General features: G+C 36.3%; 1 protein-coding gene across 1 annotated transcript; it reads left to right on the top strand.

Moving 5' to 3' along the window:
* Positions 1-21,546: 21,546 nt before the first annotated feature.
* Positions 21,547-24,338, top strand: LOC116124358 (methyltransferase-like protein 7A). Its single transcript, XM_031410077.1, has 6 exons — positions 21,547-21,735; positions 21,870-21,965; positions 22,088-22,306; positions 23,071-23,167; positions 23,762-23,824; positions 23,933-24,338. The coding sequence occupies exons 1-6, from the start codon at positions 21,577-21,579 to the stop codon at positions 24,124-24,126; spliced, it is 828 nt and encodes a 275-aa protein (XP_031265937.1). The 5' UTR covers positions 21,547-21,576; the 3' UTR covers positions 24,127-24,338.
* Positions 24,339-24,777: the final 439 nt, after the last annotated feature.

Raw genomic sequence — 24,777 nt, 5'->3', positions numbered from 1 at the left:
CAATCAAAGCACAATAAAAAATTGAGAGAACAACATTTTCCCACCCAAGGTTTGGCGAAATGACACTTTCTCACATTTCATCAGGTTCTATTACGTTTTCTATTAATATTTGACTGAAAAGATGAAAATACCCTTAAATAGTTTATTTTCTAATTAGTTTATATAAAATTAAAATTAGTTAAATCAAAGTCTTATAAAGATATATTTTTTCCTTTGTTTATTTAATTAATTATGAATATTGATTTTCTATGTTAATTAGTAAAAATGAAAAACATTATAAATTAGTAAATTATTGAATAATAGTGATGGGATATTGATGACATTATAAATAATAAATATTAAGGTCATTTAACTTAATAAATAACCAATTACTCCTAACTTTTTAGTTAGGGCTAATTACTTCTTTTTTGTTTTAATATTTGACTTCGACTAATTAAAAAATAATAAAAATTTATAAGTCAAATATTTAAGGGTATTTTCGTCTTTTAGTCAAATATAATAGAAAACATAACATAACCTAACGAAGGGTGGGAAAATGTTGTCTCCCTAAAAAAATTCATCAAACAGTGAAATACACACCGCATCATCAAAAATCATTGCATTATATCTTTCACACATTCTTACATCATATAATTTTAACACAAACACCACCTGATATCATACAATTGAGTCACCGTTAGGGCCAAAAATCGTCTTGAGCTGAGAGGCCCAATAACGAAATAAACATGTCACAGCCCAAGGCTTCAGCCCAATCTTGATTGAGCCTACGCTTAAAATTACCTTGTGAACTACCCATTCTATGAGTTGGGCTACCTATAAGTTAAGCTAAACTGGGTTTCAGCCCATTAGCTGCAACAGTCCATAAATAGGAAATCATAATCATATTCTATTTCCTCTTCTGCTGAATCCTAATCTTATTCAAACTATTAAACTAATCTAATAAAGTCAAGAAAACTATTTCTTTCTTGATGGGATTATCTCCCAAAAGAGGACTCAGTGTCCTACTAGGATTCCAACCCCTTGGGTTCACTCTAAAAACAGAGGTTGGCCTTCATTGAGGGGGAGGCTCTCATAGTCAATCTACACTACTCAAATCATTATTTGCTTAAAGTTCTTGTCCAAGAACCCGACGCCTCCGCTATAGTCCTAGCTTCCGACAATACTCCTGGTAATTCTTCATCTCCTTAATTCTATCAAAATAATCTTTCAGCCTTGCTGACTTGAGCATTGGAGTGCCTACGACAAAACCACCCGGTGTTTCGGAAGCCTTCACGCTTGTCCTTTCATGTGGGCAAGTCTAGTAGATTGTTAGTGGCCTCAACCTCACGAGATCAGACCCTATTTTCATGACGGTAGATTTTTAGCATCTACAGTTTAGCACCTACCATGGGGCCCTGACAATCGTCCATCCACAAACGATTTGCAACATGAGAGGAGGCACAAAACTCCCTCTGACTGACGTCAAAGTTCCATCACAATAAGAAATTTTTTTTTTTCTTTACTCTTCTTCATTTGTTTTATTCATTCACATATCATATTATATTTGTTCAACATGAAACAAATATTTGAAGCTTAAGAATCATCTCCCTTGTTTTTATTTGTTCATGCACTGCTTTAAACCTTGAGCACCTAATACACATCTCTCCTCCCTTGAAATTATTTAGGTTGTGCTTGACATTAGAGAAGCTACTGGAAGCTGAGACAAACTAGTGACACCCGTCGGCAGAGTCTCCACCAGTAGACATCCTGCCATTGAAGTAGAATTTTACTGCTTTCCTCATGTGTGTGAGGAAGGCCTGATGTTTGTTTAGAGGCTAAAATTTTAAAAGGGCCGGTGCTTCAACAAATAAAAGCTTGGCAGCCAGCATGGCTTTCCCCATCTTGTATCAATCAGCCTGACTGTTTTCCTCCAAAACCCCATTCTGTCACACTAATCACACTGTACCGAGTGACTTATTTCTCTCCTCCAACAACACAACCCAACAACTGTCTTTCCACTAGTAAGCTCTCTTAGAAACCATTTCACATCTCAATGCTTCTCATTACTCATCCAACGTTTCCAGAGTAAAATCAAATTTGCAGTCTTTCAGTATTGGTACACAATTATCTGTTATGCTGCCTCCCTAGACCCAATCACAAGGAAAGGAAAAACTGATCTTTTTATAAATTAAGCAATCAGAATCGTTTCTGTTAACTCAGGCATCCACTGACGAAAAGGCTTTTCCACCAATTGCACAGAGTCTTTCCTAGGATTTGAACAGGATTTTTAAACTCTTTTTTCACATCTCCTTCACTCTCAACTCTCCAGTCTCTTTTGCTCACTGAATGCACTTTCCCTTTTCCCCTTTTTACTTCTTCAGATTAACAATGTTTTGCCGGAGCCGATCGTGGCACTTTATACGCCACGCACAGACCAATTTCTTCCACCCCCTCCTTATAACGCTAACCTCTTCTTCTCGCTGTTGTATCTTCTAGGATCCGAATTATGTGGATATCCAGTTTTACGGATATCCGATTATTCGGATCAGATAATTGGATATCCGAAATTGATCCGAATTTTAAAATTTTCTTATTAAAATCAAATAATTCTAGCAATAAAATTGAAATTATAATTCCTTTACATGATAGAAGTATCTAAAAAAATTAACATGAAGCACAAAACATTTAACATATGTTGTCCAAACACTGTCACAGCCTAAATGACTATGCTATCTTCATTGTCAATTCCTATTCGTCATCATCCTCCAGTACAAAACAAAGCAAAACAAATAAACCAAAGTCTTAGTAAGTGTTTGCAGACACAGAAAGAATTGATAAAAAATACATCATTCGGAATTTAAGGTTATCTGGGCAGTTCATGCGATCAATTCGGAATTTGAACCAGAAACTTAAATCATCAAATTCATCAAATTCCCCACAAAAAAGTACAAGCTTTAACTTAATCCCTCTATTATCAAAGATAATTTAGCAAACAAACCATGAATGAAGATCCAACAAACAATTCATGGTCAAAGCATCCATCACAAAACAAGGTAGAAAATTCAGCAATTTATAATGGAAAACATTACAATTTCGAAAGGGAAAAAGAAAATTTAGCAAATCTAAAGAAATTTACTTACGATTGATTTGGGGCTTCAATTAGGGATTTAGGAGAGGAACTGACGATTTGGGGTTGTTGACGATCTTGGCTTTGATGGTGGAAGGAGTGAGTGACAGAGATGACGATGGTGAGTTGGTGACTGTAAGCGAAGACTGAAGAATGAAGATGGCGATGGTGAGGTTGAGTCGTGAGTTTCTGACTCGTCTGTCGAGTGTCGAGCGAGAGAGACTGAGAGAGTTGAGCGAGAAAGACTGAGAGAGTTGAGCGAGAGAGACTGAGAGAGTTGAGTTTCAGTGTCTGTCGAGTGTCGAGCGAGAGAGACTGAGAGAGTTGAGCGAGAAAGACTAAGATATGAGAGAGTTGAGTTTGAGTGACTGTGTCTGTGAGTGTTCGAGCGAGAGAGACTGAGATCTGAGAGAGTTGAGTTTGGTGACTGTGTCTGTGAGTGTTCGAGCGAGAGAGGCTGAGAGAGTTGAGCGAGAGAGATTGAGATCTGAGTCTGAGAGAGTTGAGTTTGAGTGACTGTATCTGTGCGTGTTCAAGCGAGAGAGACTGAGAGTGAGAGAGTTGAGTTTGAGTTAAATTAAAATTGTGTTAGGGTTATTTTAAAAATCAAAACGACGTAGTTTTAGTATAATCCGGATCGGATACGGATATCCGCTTTTTTAACAATCCCGATCCGATATCCGATCCGAATATTTAGATTTTTTTAAATTACGATCCGTATCCGATCCGAATATTCGGATATCCGATTTTTTCAGATTGGAGCGGAGCGGATCAGGATCGGATATCGGATTTTTTTGAACAGCCCTAAAAAATGGTTCCATGAAAATTAGTTACTAAACTCGGAAATTGTTGTAACATTAAGGGGGCGTTTGGATCATATAATGTTTTATTATAAGGAAATGTCATATTAATGAAAAGATAGATTACTTTGAGGGTGCGTTTGGTTCAGGAAATGTTATATTATTGAGAAATATTGTATTACTGGAAAGATAGATTACTAGGGAATCTTTAGAGAAATGTGTTTGATGGGTTGGAATAAATTGATAGGTATGTTATAATAATATGTTTGGTTGGGAGGATAAATGAGTGGGTATGTTATATAGATTACTAAATTGCCCTCATTTTTAAATAATAATATAATATTATTTTTATTATTATTTTATTCTATTATTTTTTAAATCATTTCTTTTAACCCCCCTATATTTGAAATTTTACTAAAACACCCCAACCATACACAACTTTAATTTATAACAAAATCACCCCCACTCACCGCAAGCCACCGTCGGCAGCCGCCACCACCACCACCAAAAGCCGCCGTAATGGTGAACGACTAGCTGGATCTGGCTGGTCGTACGCCGATAAGGCCTAATCCGGCCAGATCTGGTCGTGAATATGGTGGTTTCATGGCTAAATATGGTCGTTTCACGGCTAGATCTGGCCGTTAATATGGCCATTTCACGACCAAAGATGTGACTGTGAAAAGACCAGATCTTTGGCCGTGAAACAGTGACCATTTCACGACCAAAGATCTAGCCTTTTCAAGGCCAGATCTGTGGCGTTTCACGGCCACGTCTTTGGTCGTGAAATGGCCAAATCTGGTCGTTTCAGGCCATGGATCACAAATCCATGGTCCATGGCCGAAAACGTCCTTATCGGCACACGACCGGCAAGATCCTGCCAGTCTTGTGCCGATATGACGAATTTCGCCGACGGCCAGCGGTGATGGCTAGCGGCCGGCGGTGGTCTTTGATGATTGGAGGTATTTTGTTAACTTTTAAACTTTTTGTGACGGGGGTGTTTTAGCTAAATTCTCAAATATAGGGGGTCTGAGTAATTGTTATTTGGTAGACATATGAGGGCAAATATGTCCGAAATGATAAATTATTAAGGGCAAAATAGGGTCAAAATTAAGATTACCTCGGTAATCTTATAATAGCAACCCTTGGGAAGATAATCTGATTACCCCCAATATTACCAATAGTAAACACTATTTGCAATAAAAGATTACGTAATATTTTATTACTTGACAACCAAATGAGGGAATATTGAAAATTAAACAAAGATTATAGGATTAATCTTATATCACCCTGTACCAAACGCTACCTGAAGATTATTGAAAATGTTTAGGAAATGTGTTTAGTAAATTGGTGGGTATATTATATTAATATGTTTGGTTAGGAAGATAAATTGGTGGATATGTTATATAAATTATTAAATTGTCTTTCATTTTAAATATTAATATAATATTATTTTTATTATTATTTTTTGAATCATTGTTTAACCTCCTTACATTTGAAATTTTACTAAAACACCCCAGCCATATAAAACTTTATTTTGTAACAAAATCACCCTTACACACCCCAAGCCACCACCGGCCGTCACAGGAAGTGACCATAATGGCATATGACAGGCCAAATCTGGCCAACCGTGCGTCGATGAGGCCGTTTTCAGCCATGGATCTGTGATCCATGGCTAGAAATGGCCAAATCTGGCCGTTTGATGGCCACAAATTTGGCCTTTTCACGAGTCCATGACCACATCTTTGGTCGTGAAACAGCTAGATCTGGCTTAGATCCATGGCCGAAAATAGCCTCACCGGCACACAACCGGCTTCTAATGTCGTCTGGCTACTGCCGACGGTAGAGACAAGCAGCCATCGACTGCGGTGGTGGCCAGATCTGGCCACCACCCTTGGGTAATTATATTAAAATCCAAGGGTGTTTTGTAATTATTAATAAAACAAAGGATAATTTCTTCCATATGTTAAACTGTTTAGGGGTATAATTGGAAACAAAAGGTTTTAATGGGGGGAAAGTTTTAATAACACCCTCCCCTTGGGTATTCTTATCATCCCCCCCTCCCAATTTACCCTCCAAAAGTACTATGAGGCTGTTTGGATCGGGGGTAATCTTCGTTTATTTTGTAAGATTTCGATGTTTGGTTTCCAAGTAATAAAATATTATAGTAATCTTTTATAGTAAATAGTGTTTACTGTTGGTAATGTGGGGGGGTAATCTTATTACCTTGTTAGGGGGTGTTATTAAAACATTACCGGGGTAATATGATTTTTCTACCCATTTTGCCCTTACTTAAAAACCATTTCGGACACAATTGCCCTCAAATGTCTACCAAATAACAATTACCCAGCCCCCCAACAGTTGAGAAATTAGCTAAAACACCCCAGCCACAAAAAGTTTAAAAGTTAACAAAATATCCTCAACCACCCAAGACCACCGTCAGCCGTGACTCACCACCATCGGCGTCAATCGCCATAATGGCGCATGACCGGCGGGATCTAGCCAGTCGTGCACCAATAAGGATTTTTCCAGCCATGGATCACATCTTTGGCCGTGAAATGGCTATAGATCTGGTCGTTTTTCGGCCATGTATTTGTGATCCATGGCCATTTCCGACTTTGCCAGCGCACGACTGGCCATATACGACCAAGCGTGTGCCATTCCGTCAACCGTCGGCGATAGCTAGCGGTGGTGGCTGGCTGGCTGTCGGCAGTGGCTTGGGATGAGTGGGGGTGATTTTGCTACAAATTAAAGTTTTATATGGTTGTGGTGTTTTAGCAAAATTTCAAATGTAGGGGGTTAAAAGAATGTTTCAAAAAATAATAATAAAAAATACTATTATATTAATATTTAAAAATGAGGGCAATTTAGTAATCTATATAACATACCCACTTATTTATCCTCCCAACCAAATATATTATTTACCAATTTATTCGAACCAACCAAACACGTTTTCTAAACATTCCTAGTAATCCTCAATGTGATCTTTCTTTTCATTAATATAATATACCCTTATAATAAAATATTATATGATCCAAACACTCCATATTTGTAAAATTTGTTTACGGTAATCTTATTTTACTTAACAACTAAACATCTTCATTTGCTCAGTTTAAAAAATATTACCCCCGTTATCTAATATTACCTCCATCCAAACGGGCCCTAAGTACAATTTTAGGATGGGGAACAAATTGGGGGCTGATCATATCCATCCTTGAAATTCATTGAGTATGCTCCTGCCTATTCTAAGAATGTACATATTCGCTTACTTCACCAATGCAAAAGAATGTTTCAGATAGTTACACCTTGGCTAATCCATTCTAATATGAACCCAAATCCTATTTATGGAACATAATATATTATCATAATATTATGTTTCATAAATAGGATTTGATAATAGTTGAGACGGTTTGGATGGCATTATTAGCTTCTGATATATATTCTTTTGCATCCGAAAGAGAAAAATTGGGTAACCATAATATTACCGATGACAAAATATGCTTAACAATTGTTATGCCTGAATATAGTTGATTTCTGTGATTACAATAAAGTTATTTATAAATTGTTTCAAAAACAACCACTAAACATACCCGTGTAACACATGGGTCTTCCATCTAGTTTTATACAAACTCAAAAAGAGTTTACAGGCATATCTCAAATTTTGAGCTTATCAAGTAGACGCAAAATAATTTCTTTTAAATCCTATTAAATATTTTTGAGGTACAAGCCATAAATACTTTTGAAATTCTTTTGGGTTGTTTGGTTCTATTTTAAAAGTGTTTGTACAATTTTACTAAATAATTTATTTTACAGTTTATTGAGCTTTTTTCATAAGCTCTTTTTTGGTTTAATTAAAGTACTAAAATTTCAAAAATATCTCTTTCTATTTCATAATTTTGACTTGATTTATCCTTATATATTAAAGCCTTTAAAAAAATAATAATAATACTAGGAAACTTTTCTACATTTTCCAAACTAAACAAACAAATTTTTTTTTTTTTTTTCATAAAAGCAATATCCTCGTATGTTTTACTATAATAAGCTCTTCTTCAAGTTCTTTTTAGGACCCTAAAATTTTTCATATAATACTTATAGCTATAAATAAACTCTTTTGACCAATAGAAAACCTAAGCTAACATTCTCTAAAATAAACTGACACCTCAAAATTTTAAAAATGCGGTGCGTTTGTTTTCATATTTTTGCTCTATCATTTCCAAAATACACATTTGTTTCCCTATTCTAAAAATACTATTATATTTTATTCAATTATTTTTAAACACTCTAAATTTGTTAATTTAACTAAACACCCAAAAAAAAGTTTAGAAATCGACAAAAACACCTCCACCCACCCACATTTGCCAGATTCTAGCCACTACTGCTGGAAGGTGACTGGAATCTGGTATAATAACAAACTACCGGCTGGATCTGGCCAATAGTGCGCCGATCTAGCTTTTTCTGGCTAGATCCACGGTGGATCTGACCGGAAAAGGCCATATAGGTGCATAATCGACCAGATCCAGCCGGTCTTACGCCGATACGGCAACTCCAGCCACCCTCTGATAGTGGTGGCCGGCTACCGATATTTAATGGCTAGGTGGGGGTGTTTTTGTTAATTTTTAATGTTTTATTACATGGGTGTTTAGTAAATTAACAAACCTAGGGGGTGTTTTGTTAATTTTTAAATCCTACCTCATAATAACTACCCAACTCTTATTTTTTCAAAAATACTAAAATAAGTATTCTTTAAATTCATTTACTCATAAAATGTAAAAATTACCCTTTTATTAATATATATATTTCCCCATTGAATTATCTAATAAAATAATAGGATTTCATAACATCTCCTTAAGAGCTTTTAAGTTACATCACAAACACAATCAAAGCACAATAAAAAATTGAGAGAACAACATTTTCCCACCCAAGGTTTGGCGAAATGACACTTTCTCACATTTCATCAGGTTCTATTACTGTTTTCTATTAATATTTGACTGAAAAGATGAAAATACCCTTAAATAGTTTATTTTCTAATTAGTTTATTATAAATTAAAATTTAGTTAAATCAAAGTCTTATAAAGATATATTTTTTCCTTTGTTTATTTAATTAATTATGAATATTGATTTTCTATGTTAATTAGTAAAAATGAAAAACATTATAAATTTAGTAAATTATTGAATAATAGTGATGGGATATTGATGACATTATAAATAAATAAATATTAAGGTCATTTAACTTTAAATAATTCCATAACATTACTCCTAACTTTTTAGTTAGGGCTAATTACTTTTTCTTTTTTGCCTTTTTAATATTTGACTTTCTGACTAATTAAAAAATAATAAAAAATTTATAAAGTCAAATATTTAAGGGTATTTTCGTCTTTTTAGTCAAATATTAATAGAAAACATAACATAACCTAACGAAGGGTGGGAAAATGTTGTTCTCCCTAAAAAAATTTCATCAAACAGTGAAAATACACACCGCATCATCAAACTCATTGCATTATATCTTTCACACATTCTTCCACATCATATAATTTTAACACAAACACCACCTGAATTATCATACAATTGAGTCACCGTTAGGGCCAAAAATCGTCTTGAGCCTGATGAGGCCCAATAACGAAATAAACATGTCACAGCCCAAGGCTTCAGCCCAATCTTGATTGAGCCTACGCTTAAAATTACCTTGTGAACTACCCATTCTATGAGTTGGGCTATCCTATAAGTTAAGCTAAACTGGGTTTCAGCCCATTAGCCTGCAACAGTCCATAAATAGGAAATCATAATCATATTCTATTTCCTCTTCTGCTGAAATTCCTAATCTTATTCAAACTATTAAACTTAATCTAATAAAGTCAAGAAATCATATTTCTTTCTTGATAGGGATTATCTCCCAAAAGAGGACTCAGTGTCCTACTAGGATTCCAACCCCTTGGGTTCACTCTAAAAACAGAGGTTTGCCCTCTCATTGAGGGGGAGGCTCTCATAGTCAATCTACACTACTCAAAATCATCTATTTGCTCCTAAAGTTCTTGCTCCCAAGAACCCGACGCCTCCGCTATAGTCCTAGCTTCCGACAATACTCCTGGTAATTCTTCATCTCCTTAATTCTTATCAAATAATCTCTTTCAGCCTTGCTGACTTGAGCATTGGAGTGCCTACGACAAACACCACCCCGGTGTTTTTCGGAAGCTTCACGCTTGTCCTTTCATGTGTGCAAGTCTAGTAGATTGTTAGTGGCCTCAACCTCACGAGATCAGACCCTATTTTCATGACGGTAGATTTTTAGCATCTACAGTTTAGCACCTACCATGGGGCCCTGACAATCGTCCATCCACAAACGATTTGCAACATGAGAGGAGGCACAAAACTCCCTCTGACTGACGTCAAAGTTCCATCACAATAAGAAATTTTTTTTTTTCTTTACTCTTCTTCATTTGTTTTATTCATTCACATATCATATTATATTTGTTCAACATGAAACAAAATATTTTGAAGCATTAAGAATCATCTCCCTTGTTTATTATTTGTTCATGCACTGCTTTAAACCTTTGAGCACCTAATACACATCTCTCCTCCCTTGTTAAATTTATTAGGTTGTGCTTGACATTAGAGAAGCTACTGGAAGCTGAGATCAAACTAGTGACACCCGCTCGGCAGAGTCTCCACCAGTAGACATCCTGCCATTGAAGTAGAATTTTTACTGCTTTCCTCTATGTGTGTGAGGAAGGCCTTGATGTTTGTTTTAGAGGCTAAAATTTTAAAAGGGCCCGGTGCTTCAACAAATAAAAGCTTGGCAGCCAGCATGGCTTTCCTGCCATCTCTTGTATCATATCAGCCTGACTGTTTTCCTCCAAAACCCCATTCTGTCACACTAATCACACTGTACCGAGTGACTTATTTCTCTCCTCCAACAACACAACCCAACCCAACTGTCTTTCTCACTAGTAAGCCTCTCTTAAGAAACCATTTCCACATCTCAATGCTTCTCATTACTCATCCAACGTTTCCAGAGTAAAATCACATTTGCAGTCTTCTCAGTATCTGGTACACAATTATCTGTTATGCTGCCTCCCTAGACCCAATCACAAGGAAAGGAAAAACTGATCTTTTTTTATAAAATTAAGCAATCAGAATCGTTTCTGTTAACTCAGGCATCCACTGACGAAAAGGCTTTTCCACCAATTGACACGAGTCTTTCCTAGGATTTGTAACAGGCATTTTTAAACTCTTTTTTCACATCTCCTTCACTCTCAACTCTCCAGTCTCTTTTGCTCAACATGAATGCACTTTCCCTTTTCCCTTTTCTACTTCTTCAGATTAACAATGTTTTTGCCGGAGCCGATCGTGGCACTTTATACGCCACGCACAGACCAATTTCTTCCACCCCCTCCTTATAACGCTAACCTCTTCTTCTCGCTGTATCCTTCTATTAGAGTAGATGCCCTAGAGCCAATCAATTATTGTAGAATTGACTCTTTGTAATAATGCTCATTAATCAATAAAAGGCATTTTATTCTATATCGCGTAAATCATTATTATTGCAATATGTATTGATATATGTCCTTAGAATGGTAGAACCGTGACGAGGGTATCAAGTGTTTCAAATCTTGATAGTGAGAACCCTATGAGCACATATGGTGGCCATTCTAGAAACATCTATAGCCCTAGTATTATTCTGAAGTAAGGGCACAGATAATACGGTAAGACTATCATAGTGTTGAACGACCCTATCGAAAGGTAGTGACTGATCTCACTTGTCAAGTTTGTTTGGTGAAAACCTGGTGCATATGGGTGCTTGCTGTAGGCAGATACATGAAGCGTGTTTCCTACAACATGCAATATGTAGCAAGTATACTAATCACACAAATAATAAAATGATGAGTAAAGTATCGTTCCCACGAGGATTGTTAGCTAAGCACTAAGTCTACTAATGTTATCAAGTTGAAGCAAACGACTTCTTTGGATTGATGGGAGCTAATTGCAATTAAACTTAACAATAAATTTTAAACTAAAATTTAACTAAGAGGGCAATATTAAAACACGGATAATCAATTCAAGTAAAATAGGTAAGGTTTTGACTTCATTTGGATTTTATGGGTTAAACCTAAAATTACACTACAATCACATTCATATACAATGGTTGTAAATCGAACTCACTAAGATGTTAAACATACCCTTTCGGGCTATGTTCTCCTATTCATCCTTATTAACCTTCCGCACCCAACAATTTGAAGATTAACAATTCCGAACTCATTAAGCAAAAGAATCCTACAATGATTTCATTAATTCTTGAATCTATCTCTAGCATCCAATATTATAATGGTGATTACCCAAGAAGCGAAATGATTCATTTCTCAATCTCATCATGTTCATCACAATATCCATTAAAACTCAAAGTAAACACACAACCAAAGCATACTCATAGAAGTAAAATCAAACACTTAACCCATTAAAATCCAAACTACAATCAAAACCCTAACCCAAAATGGTTAGTTCATAGCTAAATTACATACAAAAACAAAACAGATAATCAAGTTCAACAAGTGAACTAAGATGAAAGATAAGACCTCCCCAAAGAGAGATCCCTTAGTTAGAATCGAATCTTCACCCTTGTACAATCCAAAATCGCATCAAAAACTCCTCCTAAGAATATGTAAAAGCTGTTTAACCTAAAAACGAAGACTCTTGGACAAAAGGCTTAGTTTTCCTTTTATCCCTTGCCCAAAAACACGCACAAAGTGAAACTGTGCGTTTAAACAAACTGCAAATAATGACAGTCGTCGCGGCGAAGAAAGAAACAGATCTGGAGCATCTGGCATACTTCCCGTGGCGAAGGACAAATCTTCGCTGGGGCAAAGCTATTTCGATTTCTGAAATACAGAACTGCCACCTGCTGCTTCTTCGATTCCTTCTTCGATTCTCGATGCTCTCCCTTTGGAACAAGCCTCATCGTGCTTTATCCTCTCAGAACTCTCCTAACTTCTGAGATCCGCTAACTTTTGAGTCAAAAACTTTCAATTTTGTCCTTATTTGCATAAATGTCCATTTTACCTGAAACACAAAATGTAAGAATTAAAACAATTCAGGTCAAATGCACCACAAAGTCTTGAAATCCAATAAAAAGACTAAGAAAACTGTATAATCCACGATTATCAATACACCGCAGGAAGTTCACTGGACTGACGCACCAGAGGATTCCATAGGGATGGTAATCCCAGTGTCTATAGAACAAATCCTCTAACGAATGGTGGTACATGTGATCCTTAACTTGAGATCACCGGAGCGCCTTGTGCACCGATTGGTGCAGTTTGACACTAGCCTAATGCGTTCTATTCAAGCTGTCAATACGGTGGTGATTGACTGCATCAAGAGTGTATCAAGACTATGGTGGATTGACAGGATTCACACTCCGGGTACAGGAGAAGTATCTCACGGCGCAATTCAGTATATGGCAATGACACTAAAACTGTAGCCACAGTGGGATTGAGTTGTTGCTCTATCCGAATTATAATACAGGTCATTGGTCCAGAAACTGAATACATAATATCTAGAGTAACCGAAGGTTGACACTATTTCTATGCCTTTGTCTCGTCGAGATAACGAATGATGAAAGGATCGAATTGTACGGTAACCATATCGTTGACAGGTAGCTACTTTGTTGAATCCGAATCTATCGGGTGACCATGATGCCTTGCTAGGGGCCAATCTTGGTCTGTGTATTAGTGAGACGATTAATTAGTGTTAATCACGATACTATACACTGCCGGTATGATGAGGAGCCTATGGGTCACACACATAGAAGATAATTTAAGACTCAAGAAGACAGAAGGGCGTTTTCGTCTTTTTAGGTGAAAGGGTATTTTGGTAATTTCACAGTGCAATTAAATTTACTGAGGTCGTAGCCTTTATTTAATTTATTAGAAAAATTAAATAAGTGAAATTACGTTTGAATATGTGTTCGCATATATTTAATTATATATATATATATATTGATTTTAATTGAGATAATGATGAAATAAATATAAAATATCTAATTGGGAGTGTTTGATAACATTGGATGTTTGGGTTTGAGCCCAAGTCTATTCCATATGGGAATAGGGCAACTAAAGTTTTAATATAAAAGAAAAACTTTAATTGTAAAAGTGAGGGATTTTTCATTATTCACTTTTTCCTTTGTAAAAGAGAAACATAGCAGCCCCATATTCCCTTTCCCACCGCAGACCTGGTTTTTGTATATATATATTAATTGATTTTAATTGAGATAATGATGAAATAAATATAAAATATCTAATTGGGAGTGTTTGATAACATTGGATGTTTGGGTTTGAGCCCAAGTCTATTCCATATGGGAATAAGGCAACTAAAGTTTTAATATAAAAGAAAAACTTTAATTGTAAAAGTGAGGGATTTTTCATTATTCACTTTTTCCTTTGTAAAAGAGAAACATAGCAGCCCCATATTCCCTTTCCCACCGCAGACCTGGTTTTTGTATATATATATTAATTGATTTTAATTGAGATAATGATGAAATAAATATAAAATATCTAATTGGGAGTGTTTGATAACATTGGATGTTTGGGTTTGAGCCCAAGTCTATTCCATATGGGAATAAGGCAACTAAAGTTTTAATATAAAAGAAAAACTTTAATTGTAAAAGTGAGGGATTTTTCATTATTCACTTTTTCCTTTGTAAAAGAGAAACACAGCAGCCCCATATTCCCTTTCCCACCGCAGACTTGGTTTTTGCTTGAAATCAATTCTTCATTTTCTTCTTTAATCTTAAAGCTAAGGAGGATCTAGCAAATCCCTCCTTAGTTCTTTGTGATTGTCTTCGTGTGGACTTCATAAGTTCGATCCTACGCTTGGATCGGTAGCAAATACATACAAAGACTATTTTGGAGGAGCCTCCAAACGTGCGTATGTTATTCTAAACTCTTGATTAATTTTTCTGCAGATTTTACTTTAATATAAATTGTAAAATTATACCATTGATCTTGGCTCATGTAAACGATCCTTATATTATATTTTTTTTGTTTCCGCTGCGTATATGGGACCGTTTACTCACACCTTCACCATCAACATTGATTTCTGTTCCAATTTACTAAGAATTCCAGTCCAAATCCGTTCACCATCACTTCTTCTCACCGTCCCCTTCGCCATCGACAGCAGCTTTTGCTCTAGTTTGTAGAACATGCTAGTCAAAACCCATTCACAACTGCTTGCCATTTTCTCACGACACTCTACCAATCACTAACCCAAATCTCCCACGACTCCGCTTGGCAAACATGAAGCTAACCGACTTAACCACAGACAAGCTGCCTCAAGCTTGCTTGGCTACTCTCAAGTCAGTCACTAGTATGCTAAGACCTCTTATTAGAGCCTCACGATATGACTCTTCACTCGGCTCGGCAAAAGTGCACTCTTGTGTCTAGAAGACCACCAGCTTTCACAGCCAAATAAAAGACTCATGCCTGCTTCCAACCAGCTTCACTCGGCTAAATGAGATGTCAAACTCATTAGTCGGTAAGCATCCTCCATTCGACATCCCGAGAAGAGTCAAGCAAAAGGTATGTCTCATTACAACTCAGTATATATCAAGGACCACAACATGACAAGTACCGTAGACACTCCCATTCGACCAACATCTCTCACTCGGCAACGTGAGCCGAGCCAACTTGTATGGAGCATTCAACATGCGATGCAACTACTTGCCTGAGTTTCTTACATTTCTCGACATGGGGGACATTACTCGCTCCAATATGATGGACAAATGGTTTTCGTTCGGCTGGAATTCCCCATTCGGTTCAATCATCTCCATTTGGCTCATCCACTCCATTGGTATTTTTCTCTCTCTTTAACCTATTATTCATTTGCTTTATTATATACGAACACTGTGCTGCCATGCATATTATTTCTCCCCATGACTTATTCGGTTGACTTGGTTTACTATGATAAATGCGCTGCACGCATGTCATTCTTCCATTTAAATTTTATTTTTCATTTGGTCTTGCACATGCACGCCATGAATCACTTCTCCATTCAGCCATGAGTTGGTTTGACTTATTACTTCTCCATATTAGCATATTCTTAATTTGGTCTACTATTACACATGCACGCCATTACTTCTCTTATTCAATTTATTGTGGATAGTTGTACACCATGCGGAATACCATATGAAGTTGTTTTAAATCGTCTACTATGATCACCTTCAATCAGCCCAGACTGATTTATTGATTTACACCTTCGATCAGCCCAGACCGAGTCATAAGTTTACGCTTTCAATCGGCTCAGACCAATTCATAAGTTTACGCCTTCGATCAGCCTGGACCGATTCATAAGTTTACGCCTTCGATCGGCTCAGACCGATTCATAAGTTTACACCTTCGATCGGCCCAGACTGATCCATAAGTTTACACCTTCAATCGGCCTAGACTGATGCATAAGTTTACACCTTCGATCAGTCCAGACTGATCTATAAGTTTACAACTTCGGTTGGCCCAGACCGATCCATAAGTTTACAACTTTGATCGGCCCAGACCGATCTATAAGTTTACACCTTCGATCGACTCAGACTGATCCATAAGTTTACGTCTTCGATCAGCCCGGACCAAGTCATAAGTTTACGCCTTCGATCTGCCCAGACCGAGTCATAAGTTTACGCCTTCGATCGGCCCAGACAGATTCATAAGCTTACGCCTTCGATCGGCCCAGACTGATTCATAAGTTTACACCTTCAATCAGCTAAGACCGATGCATAAGTTTACGCCTTCGATCGGCCCAGACCGACCCATAAGTTTACGTCTTCGATCGGTCCAAACTGATCCATAAGTTTACACCTTCGATCGGTGTAATACTTTCTCTCTAGCTAGTATACTCGGAAAATAACAGTAAAACTCACTAAATATATATAAGAAAATATACATATAGATGAGGATAAAATAATGGGCCCATAACTAATTTTTTCTTTATATACAAATCTTTACATAATATAATAAAGTCACAAAACAGTAACTCGATAGTGTTGCCAAAACCCTTCCACTTCTTGACATTCCAAGCGACCGCATCTCACCTACTACCTGCAAAAACATTTAAAACAATGGGGTGAGCACTAGTTGCTCAATAAGTAAACCCACTCTGCTACCCTTCTCTCTCCATTGCTTAAATTCTGAATTTCTTTCCTTACATCACACTTCTCTATTCTTTTCTGTTCTTTATCTGTTCTTTCTCTATTCTTTCTCTATTTTTTCTTTGTTCTTTCTCAATTTCTAATTTCTCACTACCCATGATAATAGGCTTGGTATTATGCATAGATACGATGCAAATGCACAAATGCATAGAATGTGCATTTTCTTTTCTATTTTTCTTATTCTGTTTTCTATTTTCTGTTTCTTTTTCTATATTTCTTTCTTTCTTTCTTTTCTAGTCTTTCTTTCTTGCTATTCTTCCTTTCTTTCTTTCTTTTCTATTCTTTCTTTCTTGCCAATCGGACTCAGTTGAGGCATGAATTTGGAACCTTGGCCATGTGAGTGTATTCTCTAATTCTGGGTATAGTCCTCATCCACATGCACTTCTAACGGACTATACCATTCTGAATTCTGAATTCTTAGGCCGCTCATTAAAGGCGGCGTGCATACGGGGCTATGTCACTCATAGGTTCCCCATCGCAACAACCTTCTCTTCTTTTATCTTTTTACACTTCTTTAAATAAAAATTTAGATTTGAATTTCTTTAATATTCTCATTTCTTTCTATTTACTCTTTAATGTTCTTTAATGCTTTTTCATGCTCCTATGAGTATGTATGCATGTAGATGGGTTCCTACGTATAATTCTTTCTAAATTCACATGTTTAGATGCAATAATGCAATATAGAATGCAAACATGTCATTCTCTACCATCTACTAACCCATCTCAAAATAACACATAATCATACTCATACATGTACTTCTCTTTGACATTTCATCGAACAATTTGTGTGCACATCCAAGCTCTAAATTGGCTACACTTTTACTTCTTTTCTAAGCCATCAAAATTTGGAACAAAATCCTCTAAGATTAACACCAAATCTGTCCAAAATGTACACTCCATAATTTCTACTCCTATTCTTCCATAATTCATCCAAACTCTCATCAAACATCAAATACACCAACACTACTTCTCATGGATAAGTTCTAACTATCATTCAACATCAAATCCATCAACAATTCTTCATATAAAAACACATATATGCATAAAGGAAATTCTCTACACAATATTGCTTCAATCATAACTAGAGTAGGATTTACTTACCTTAGATGTGAGCAAACCAACACTTTAGTAATCTTCTTTGATCCAACTCTCTTTCTCTTAAATCCTATGAACACAAATCATCAAAATTCAACACTTTAAAAATTAAAAGTCACTTCTTAGTGCAAGGATCTAACCTAAGGATGCTTGGAATTGAAATTCCACTAAAAATAACCCAAGATCTATGAATTTCCCTTGAAAAAGAATTGAAGAAATTGAGAGAATTTGGGAATGAAGGTGGCGTGAAAGTGGAGGAAAAATGGCTAGGGTTTCATTCTTCAACTCTTGATATAACATATTATTATTTATAGTTTTCCATTTTACCCTTGTACTTTTTATGAAATTCCATCTTTGTCCCTTAGTCAATTACCAAAATGCCCTCATTTTATTGCATTCTTCATGAAATTCTATCTCTTTTCACTCCCCACTTTTTCAACTAATTATGAGCGAAAAAACCATTTTACCCCTAATGGAATTTGAGGGAATTTTCTTCACACTTGTTCAAGATAACTTTAACAAAATTCAACTAAGGGTATAAGGGCATAAGTAAGGCTACATACCTCAATGTGGGCGTTACAATCAGCCTAGACCGATGCATAAGTCTACGCTTTCGATCGGCCTAGACCGATTCATAAGTTTACGCCTTCGATCGAACAAAACCGATTCATAAGTTTACACCTTAGATCGAACCAAACTGATTCATAAGTTTACACCTTCAATCAGCCCAGACCGATTTATTGATTTACACCTTCGATCAGCCTAAACCGAGTCATAAGTTTACGCCTTCGATTGGCCCAAACCGATTCATAAGTTTACGTCTTCGATCGGCCCATACCGATTCATAAGTTTACACCTTTGATCGACCCAGACCGATTCATAAGTTTACGCCTTCGATCGGCCCAGACCGATTCATAAGTTTACGCCTTCAATCGACCCAGATCGATTCATAAGTTTACGCCTTCGATCGGCCCAGACCGATTCATAAGTTTACGACTTCGATCGGCCTAGACCGATTCATAAGTTTACGCCTTCGATTGGCCCAAATCGATTCATAAGTTTACACCTTCGATCGGCCCAAACTAATCCATAAGTCTACGGCTTCGATCGGCCCAGACTGATGCCTAAGTCTACGGCTTCGATCGGCCCAAACCGATTCATAAGTTTACGCCTTCAATCGGACCAAACCGATTCATAAGTTTACATCTTCAATCGGCCCAGACCGATTTATTGATTTACACCTTCAATCAACTTAGACCGATTTATAAATTCACACTTTCAATTGGCCCAAACCGATTTATATATTTACACCTTCAATCGGTCCAAACCGATTTATATATTTACACCTTCAATCGGCCCAAACCAATTTATATATTTACACTTTCAATTGGCCCAGACCGATTTATAGATTTACACATTCAATCGGCCTAGACCGATTGAAGGACTTGCACCTCAAATCGACAAGTCATCAACCCAATCCACACAATGGTCCATCCGACCTAACGAGTTGCTATCACTAATCTGCTCAGTCTGCACTCATTCGATTAAATCTACTCTCTAAGCTAAATACTCTTTAACTTAGAGAGTGGGGGGGCTAACTATTAGGGCAAAAAATCGTCTTGAGCCTAATGAGGCCCAATAACGAAATAAACATGTCACGACCCAAGGCCTCAGCCCAATCCCGATTGGGCCTACGCTTAAAATCACCTTGTAAACTATCCACTCTATGAGTTGGGCTATCCTATAATTTAAGCTAAACTGGGTTTCAGCCCATTAGCTTGCAACAGTCCATAAATAGGAAATCATAATCATAGTCTATTTCCTTTTCTGCTAAGATTCTTAATCCTACTCAAACTATTAAACTTAATCTGATAAAATCAAGAGATCATATTTCTTTCTTGATATGGATTATCTCCCAAAAGATGACTCAGTGTCCTACTAGGATTCCAACCCCTTGGGTTCACTATAAAAACAGAGGCCTACCCTCTCATTAGGGGGAAGGCTCCCATATTCAATCTACACTACTCAAAACCATCTATTTGCTCCTAAAGTCCTAAAGTTCTTGCTCCCAAGAACCCAACGCCTCCGCCATAGTCCTACCTTCCGACAATGCTCCTGGTAATTCTTCATCTCCTTAATTCTTATCCAATAATCTCTTTCAGCCTTGCTGATTTGAACGTCGGAGTGCCTACGACAAACACCACCCCAGTGTTTTCCGGAAGCTTCAAGCTTGTCCTTTCATGTGTACAGGTCTAGCAGATTGTCAATGACCTTAACCTCACGGGATCAGACCCTATTTTCATGACGGTATATTTTTTGCATCTACAGTCACCATACTCAATAACATTATAACAAGCTTATAGTCCAACCATTAAGGCACACAATGGAATGGCTTCATCAAGTACAAAATTATATCAATTGGGGCATGGTGAAATTCAAGAACAAAAATATTGTAAATGTGGGTGGAAGACCAATGTGAAATTATCGTAATCAATAAAGAATCTCGGTGACTCTACTTAAAATGTGTCAATATGGATACCCTTACGGATTTGGTTTTGATATTCTAGTGAAGATGAAATTATTTATTATTGACCATGTACCCAAAGATGAAAGATTACAAGTTACAACATGACAACATCATCTTTCAATCCATGATATGCAAGAAGTAAATGAAATCCTAGTTAAGCTAAAGAGAAGCTTAAAGTAATTGACAAAAACAAAAGATGACAAAGCTAAAGAGAAGCTTGAAGTAATTATTTTGTCGTAGTTTATGATGGATTTTAGGGAGGCTCTGTGGTGGTTTATGATGAGTGATGTTGGTTGAATTTAATCCTTTTGATTTGATTGTTAAATTATTGGGTAAAGAGAAAAATTGACGAAGTTTGATGGGTAGAAAAGAAAATTTGATAAGTTTTGTGATGAGTGAGATATTGAATTGTTTAGGAAAATATTTTAACAAACTTTAATGAAGGAACGTTAACCAAACTGGGTTTCGAAATCAATTAAGTAATTATTTTTTGTGTTAATGGTGTCACGTCAGAAGTGAAACCGAGGGGTAAGAATAATACTTACTAACAATTTTCATTACGTAAATTTTTTTTTATAATTTTGATGTAATAATTTATAATTGATTAGTTTATAATGAATTTTACGTTAATCCCGTATGAGCTTTACTAATTAATTGTAATGTCAGGTTATGAAAGAAAGTTAAATGAGAAAGAGTTATGGTGTAATATTCTATAGATTAAATAACCGGTATTCACTATCAAGAATAAGAATAAGATAATAGCGAATGATAGTGTGGCCACCAGTTCTGGAGACCAACGTAGTCTGAATGTAACAGAATGATCGTCCATTCATCTCCTCTGTCTTCGTCTATCCCCATCAAAATTATGTGCTCTTCTCATAAAAATGAACTCAAAATTGCAAGAGAGAGACCAACATTATGTTCCTGTGGTTGTGGAAGAAGGCATTTCATCGAAGCAGCAACGGCTTCAGCTTTACTCCCACTAAAACCTTCCACCTCTTCTGAATTACCTTCTGATTACATGGTACGTCAATGTCTATTAGTTGTAGTATTTTACTCGAAATTTTATTTTTATAAGGAAAGATATATAATCTGTGAAGTTAATGGATCCTGAAAACTATATTTTTTAATAGTGAAGTTACAATTTGATGTATTTAGTATATGTTGAAGAGGGTTCATCCTCCAAGACCGGATTGGTATGAGGAGTTCTATGCGTCGGTTATGAATTCAAGCATGGACTCATATGAGGCAGAGGTTAGTGTCCATTTCAAGTGAATAATGAATTAGTTTAAAGTTTATTGACTTTCTCCTTAAATTACTTCCCTTTTAATGTCCATGGCGCACTCGAACAGATGAAATTTCTGTTCTTTGGTTAGATTGCAGGTTACAAATCACAGATATTTGGTAATTTGAGGGGAAATGCAGAGAAAGTGTTGGAGATTGGGATTGGCACTGGCCCTAATCTCAAATACTATGCTAGTGATCCTAATATCCAGGTTTTCGGTGTTGATCCGAACAAAAAGATGGAAAAGTATGCTCAGGCAGCGGCAGTGGCTGCTGGTTTACCTCTCACAAACTTCAAATTTGTCCAAGCAGTATGCGTACTAATTAGTAATGTGGCATGAATACATTATTGATTTTTTCTTTATGATGTTAATTTCTGCCCGGATGTTATAGAGTGGAGGAAGAAGTATCTCCACATTTAGGAATGAACCAGATCCAGCATAGAACACTTGAATTTCTTTATATTCCTTTATGCAACCAAACCAACATAAATTAAAATGTGGTATATCTTAACCAGCAAGCTGATTTATTCAAGGAAGAAAAGCATAACTGGCCATGTTCTTTGCCTTACTAGGGCATTTAAGTCTTAACTTCTTCAGTTTACGGTTCCTCCTACCATAACCCATAGGAGAAACTCATACACGAGTGATTAGAACATTTGGTCTTCCATTGAGATTTAAGGAGTTAGATAACAAGAGAAGATGCAATTTTATCACTGCATTGTTTTTCAACATTGAGTTCGATAGCATAAGATTTTTATGTTGAAACATCTTTAGGAATGTTTACTTAATTAATTTTTCTCTTTTTGTATTAGAGCCTGAATATTAACGGGTTTAAATACTATTGTTTGGGCCTGCCCTTGATAACTTAAGTGTTGAGGTTAAACAATTTTTTCAAATAGTATGGAGCAAATGTCTGTGCCGGTATCTGTATATGCATTTGTGTTTGGTATTGGTTAAGTTTATTACTTTTACTTCTAGTAGTTGAAAACTTGATTGATATTTCTTTCTTAGTCTTATGTACACTCATTTAGTTCTTTGCATAATGAGGGTGTTAATGACATCCACCCATCCAGGTTGGGGAGGCAATTCCAATGAGTGACGAGTCTGTAGATGCTGTTGTTGGAACACTTGTATTGTGTTCAGTTGAAGATGTTGCCATGACACTACAAGGTAACTGAGTTTTGAGGTTCTTTGCTTCTTCTGAGATTATCCAGTATAAAGAGTTAATTTCTTTGAGTAAATTATTGATTCAGTGATTCTGACTTTTTGTTAATTAAATGAGAAACAGTCTGTGTTTTCCATGAATGGTATCTTTTGTGATTTGAGTTGATTACTTTAACTCTTGAAGAACAGAATATAATCAGACAAAGTTATTGCACATTGCATTTGAAATCTTACACTTTTGTTTGCTGTACCATTTTTTCTTTAAATTAGAACTAAAACAAAAAATCAAGTCATTACTACAATTGACATAGACAATTTGAATGAAAGGTCTTCATCTAAAATCTAAAATGAAGCCTTTAAATGACAAAAAGTAGGCCAATATTACTTGCAGTTATATGATTTCAAGAATTTTCTTTCAGGGCATTTTAAAATTTGTCAAAGTTTTACCAACTACATCATAAATCCATACGCAACTTGATATATTGTTGATATCAACTAATTTATAACTGATGGAAGGTAATCAAAATTATTTTGGTTGCATGATTTCTTTTTATTTAGATAGCTGGAGTGATAAAGTTCAATTTTTACAATTTTATTTAGAGGTAAAGAGGGTGCTGAAACCCGGAGGGAATTACATATTTGTCGAACATGTGGCTGCAAAAGGTATTAAAAGATGAAATTTGTAGCGTTGGTACAAGAGAAAAAAGGTTTGTGATTTAGTGAATGTGGTTTGTCATTGTTAACACTGTTGCTGTTGTTTTGATGGTGCAGACGGAACACTTGTTAAATTCTGGCAAAGTGTTCTAGATCCTATACAGCAGACAGTTGCCGATGGTTGTCACCTTACCAGAGAAACAGGAAAGGACATATCTGAAGCTGGATTCTCAGGACTGGAACTTGGGAATGTATTTTTGTCTAATGCCTCACTCATAAATCCTCATGTGTATGGTATAGCTTGTAAATAGCAACAATAAACCTCAGGTCTCAGTCCATCAGATTTTGATTTGAAGGCCAAGTTAAATATGTCTTCCCATTATTTACAATCAGTGCAAAGCTTTGACTAGCACATGTAGCTTGATAAGAATTTTTGGAGTTTATTCCTTTCAAAGGGATGAATAATGAATATTTGTGCAGTGGGCTTGTTAATTTGCATCATTCAAGTTTCATTATTTGGTCTCTTGTATGTTTTCAGTAACATTATTTATCGTGATGTCTAGTTCTTAATTTAAGATAGCCAATTAAGTTTTGGACATTTTGGTGTGTAACCGAAGATCGAGATAGAAACCAGTTCACATCACTCAACAACACAACCTGTCATATAGCCATTTGACCATTTCATTTTGTTGAAAAATGAACCTATTTTGGTGCGTGCAAACATGGCTCAAGTTGAAGAAACAAACAAGAAACGAGAAAGTGCAAACATGGCTCAAGTTGAAGACACAAAGAAGAAACGAGGAAGAAGTAAACGCATGCCGTGACACAAACGTGTCTTGATGAAGAAAAGGAAGAAAGAAAACTGCAGCAAAATGATGAAGAAGGCAAGACGACCGATCGCTGCAGCGACAGAAATGGTCGCTGCAGCGAGCGTTGAGAAGCAACACTGAACGTGAAGAAGA

The sequence above is a fragment of the Pistacia vera genome, unplaced genomic scaffold (assembly GCF_008641045.1).
Source record: "Pistacia vera cultivar Batoury unplaced genomic scaffold, PisVer_v2 Contig1514, whole genome shotgun sequence".
Lineage (NCBI taxonomy): Eukaryota > Viridiplantae > Streptophyta > Magnoliopsida > Sapindales > Anacardiaceae > Pistacia > Pistacia vera.
This window is presented reverse-complemented; position numbering and strand designations above follow the sequence as displayed.

Excerpts from the sequence above, each read along its gene's own strand:
- LOC116124358 (XM_031410077.1), top strand. The coding sequence starts at position 21,577 with ATGTGCTCTTCTCATAAAAATGAACTCAAAATTGCAAGAGAGAGACCA. Across the intron at positions 21,966-22,087 it reads TGGACTCATATGAGGCAGAG|ATTGCAGGTTACAAATCACA; the intron begins GTTAGTGTCCAT and ends TTCTTTGGTTAG. Across the intron at positions 23,168-23,761 it reads TGTTGCCATGACACTACAAG|AGGTAAAGAGGGTGCTGAAA; the intron begins GTAACTGAGTTT and ends AATTTTATTTAG.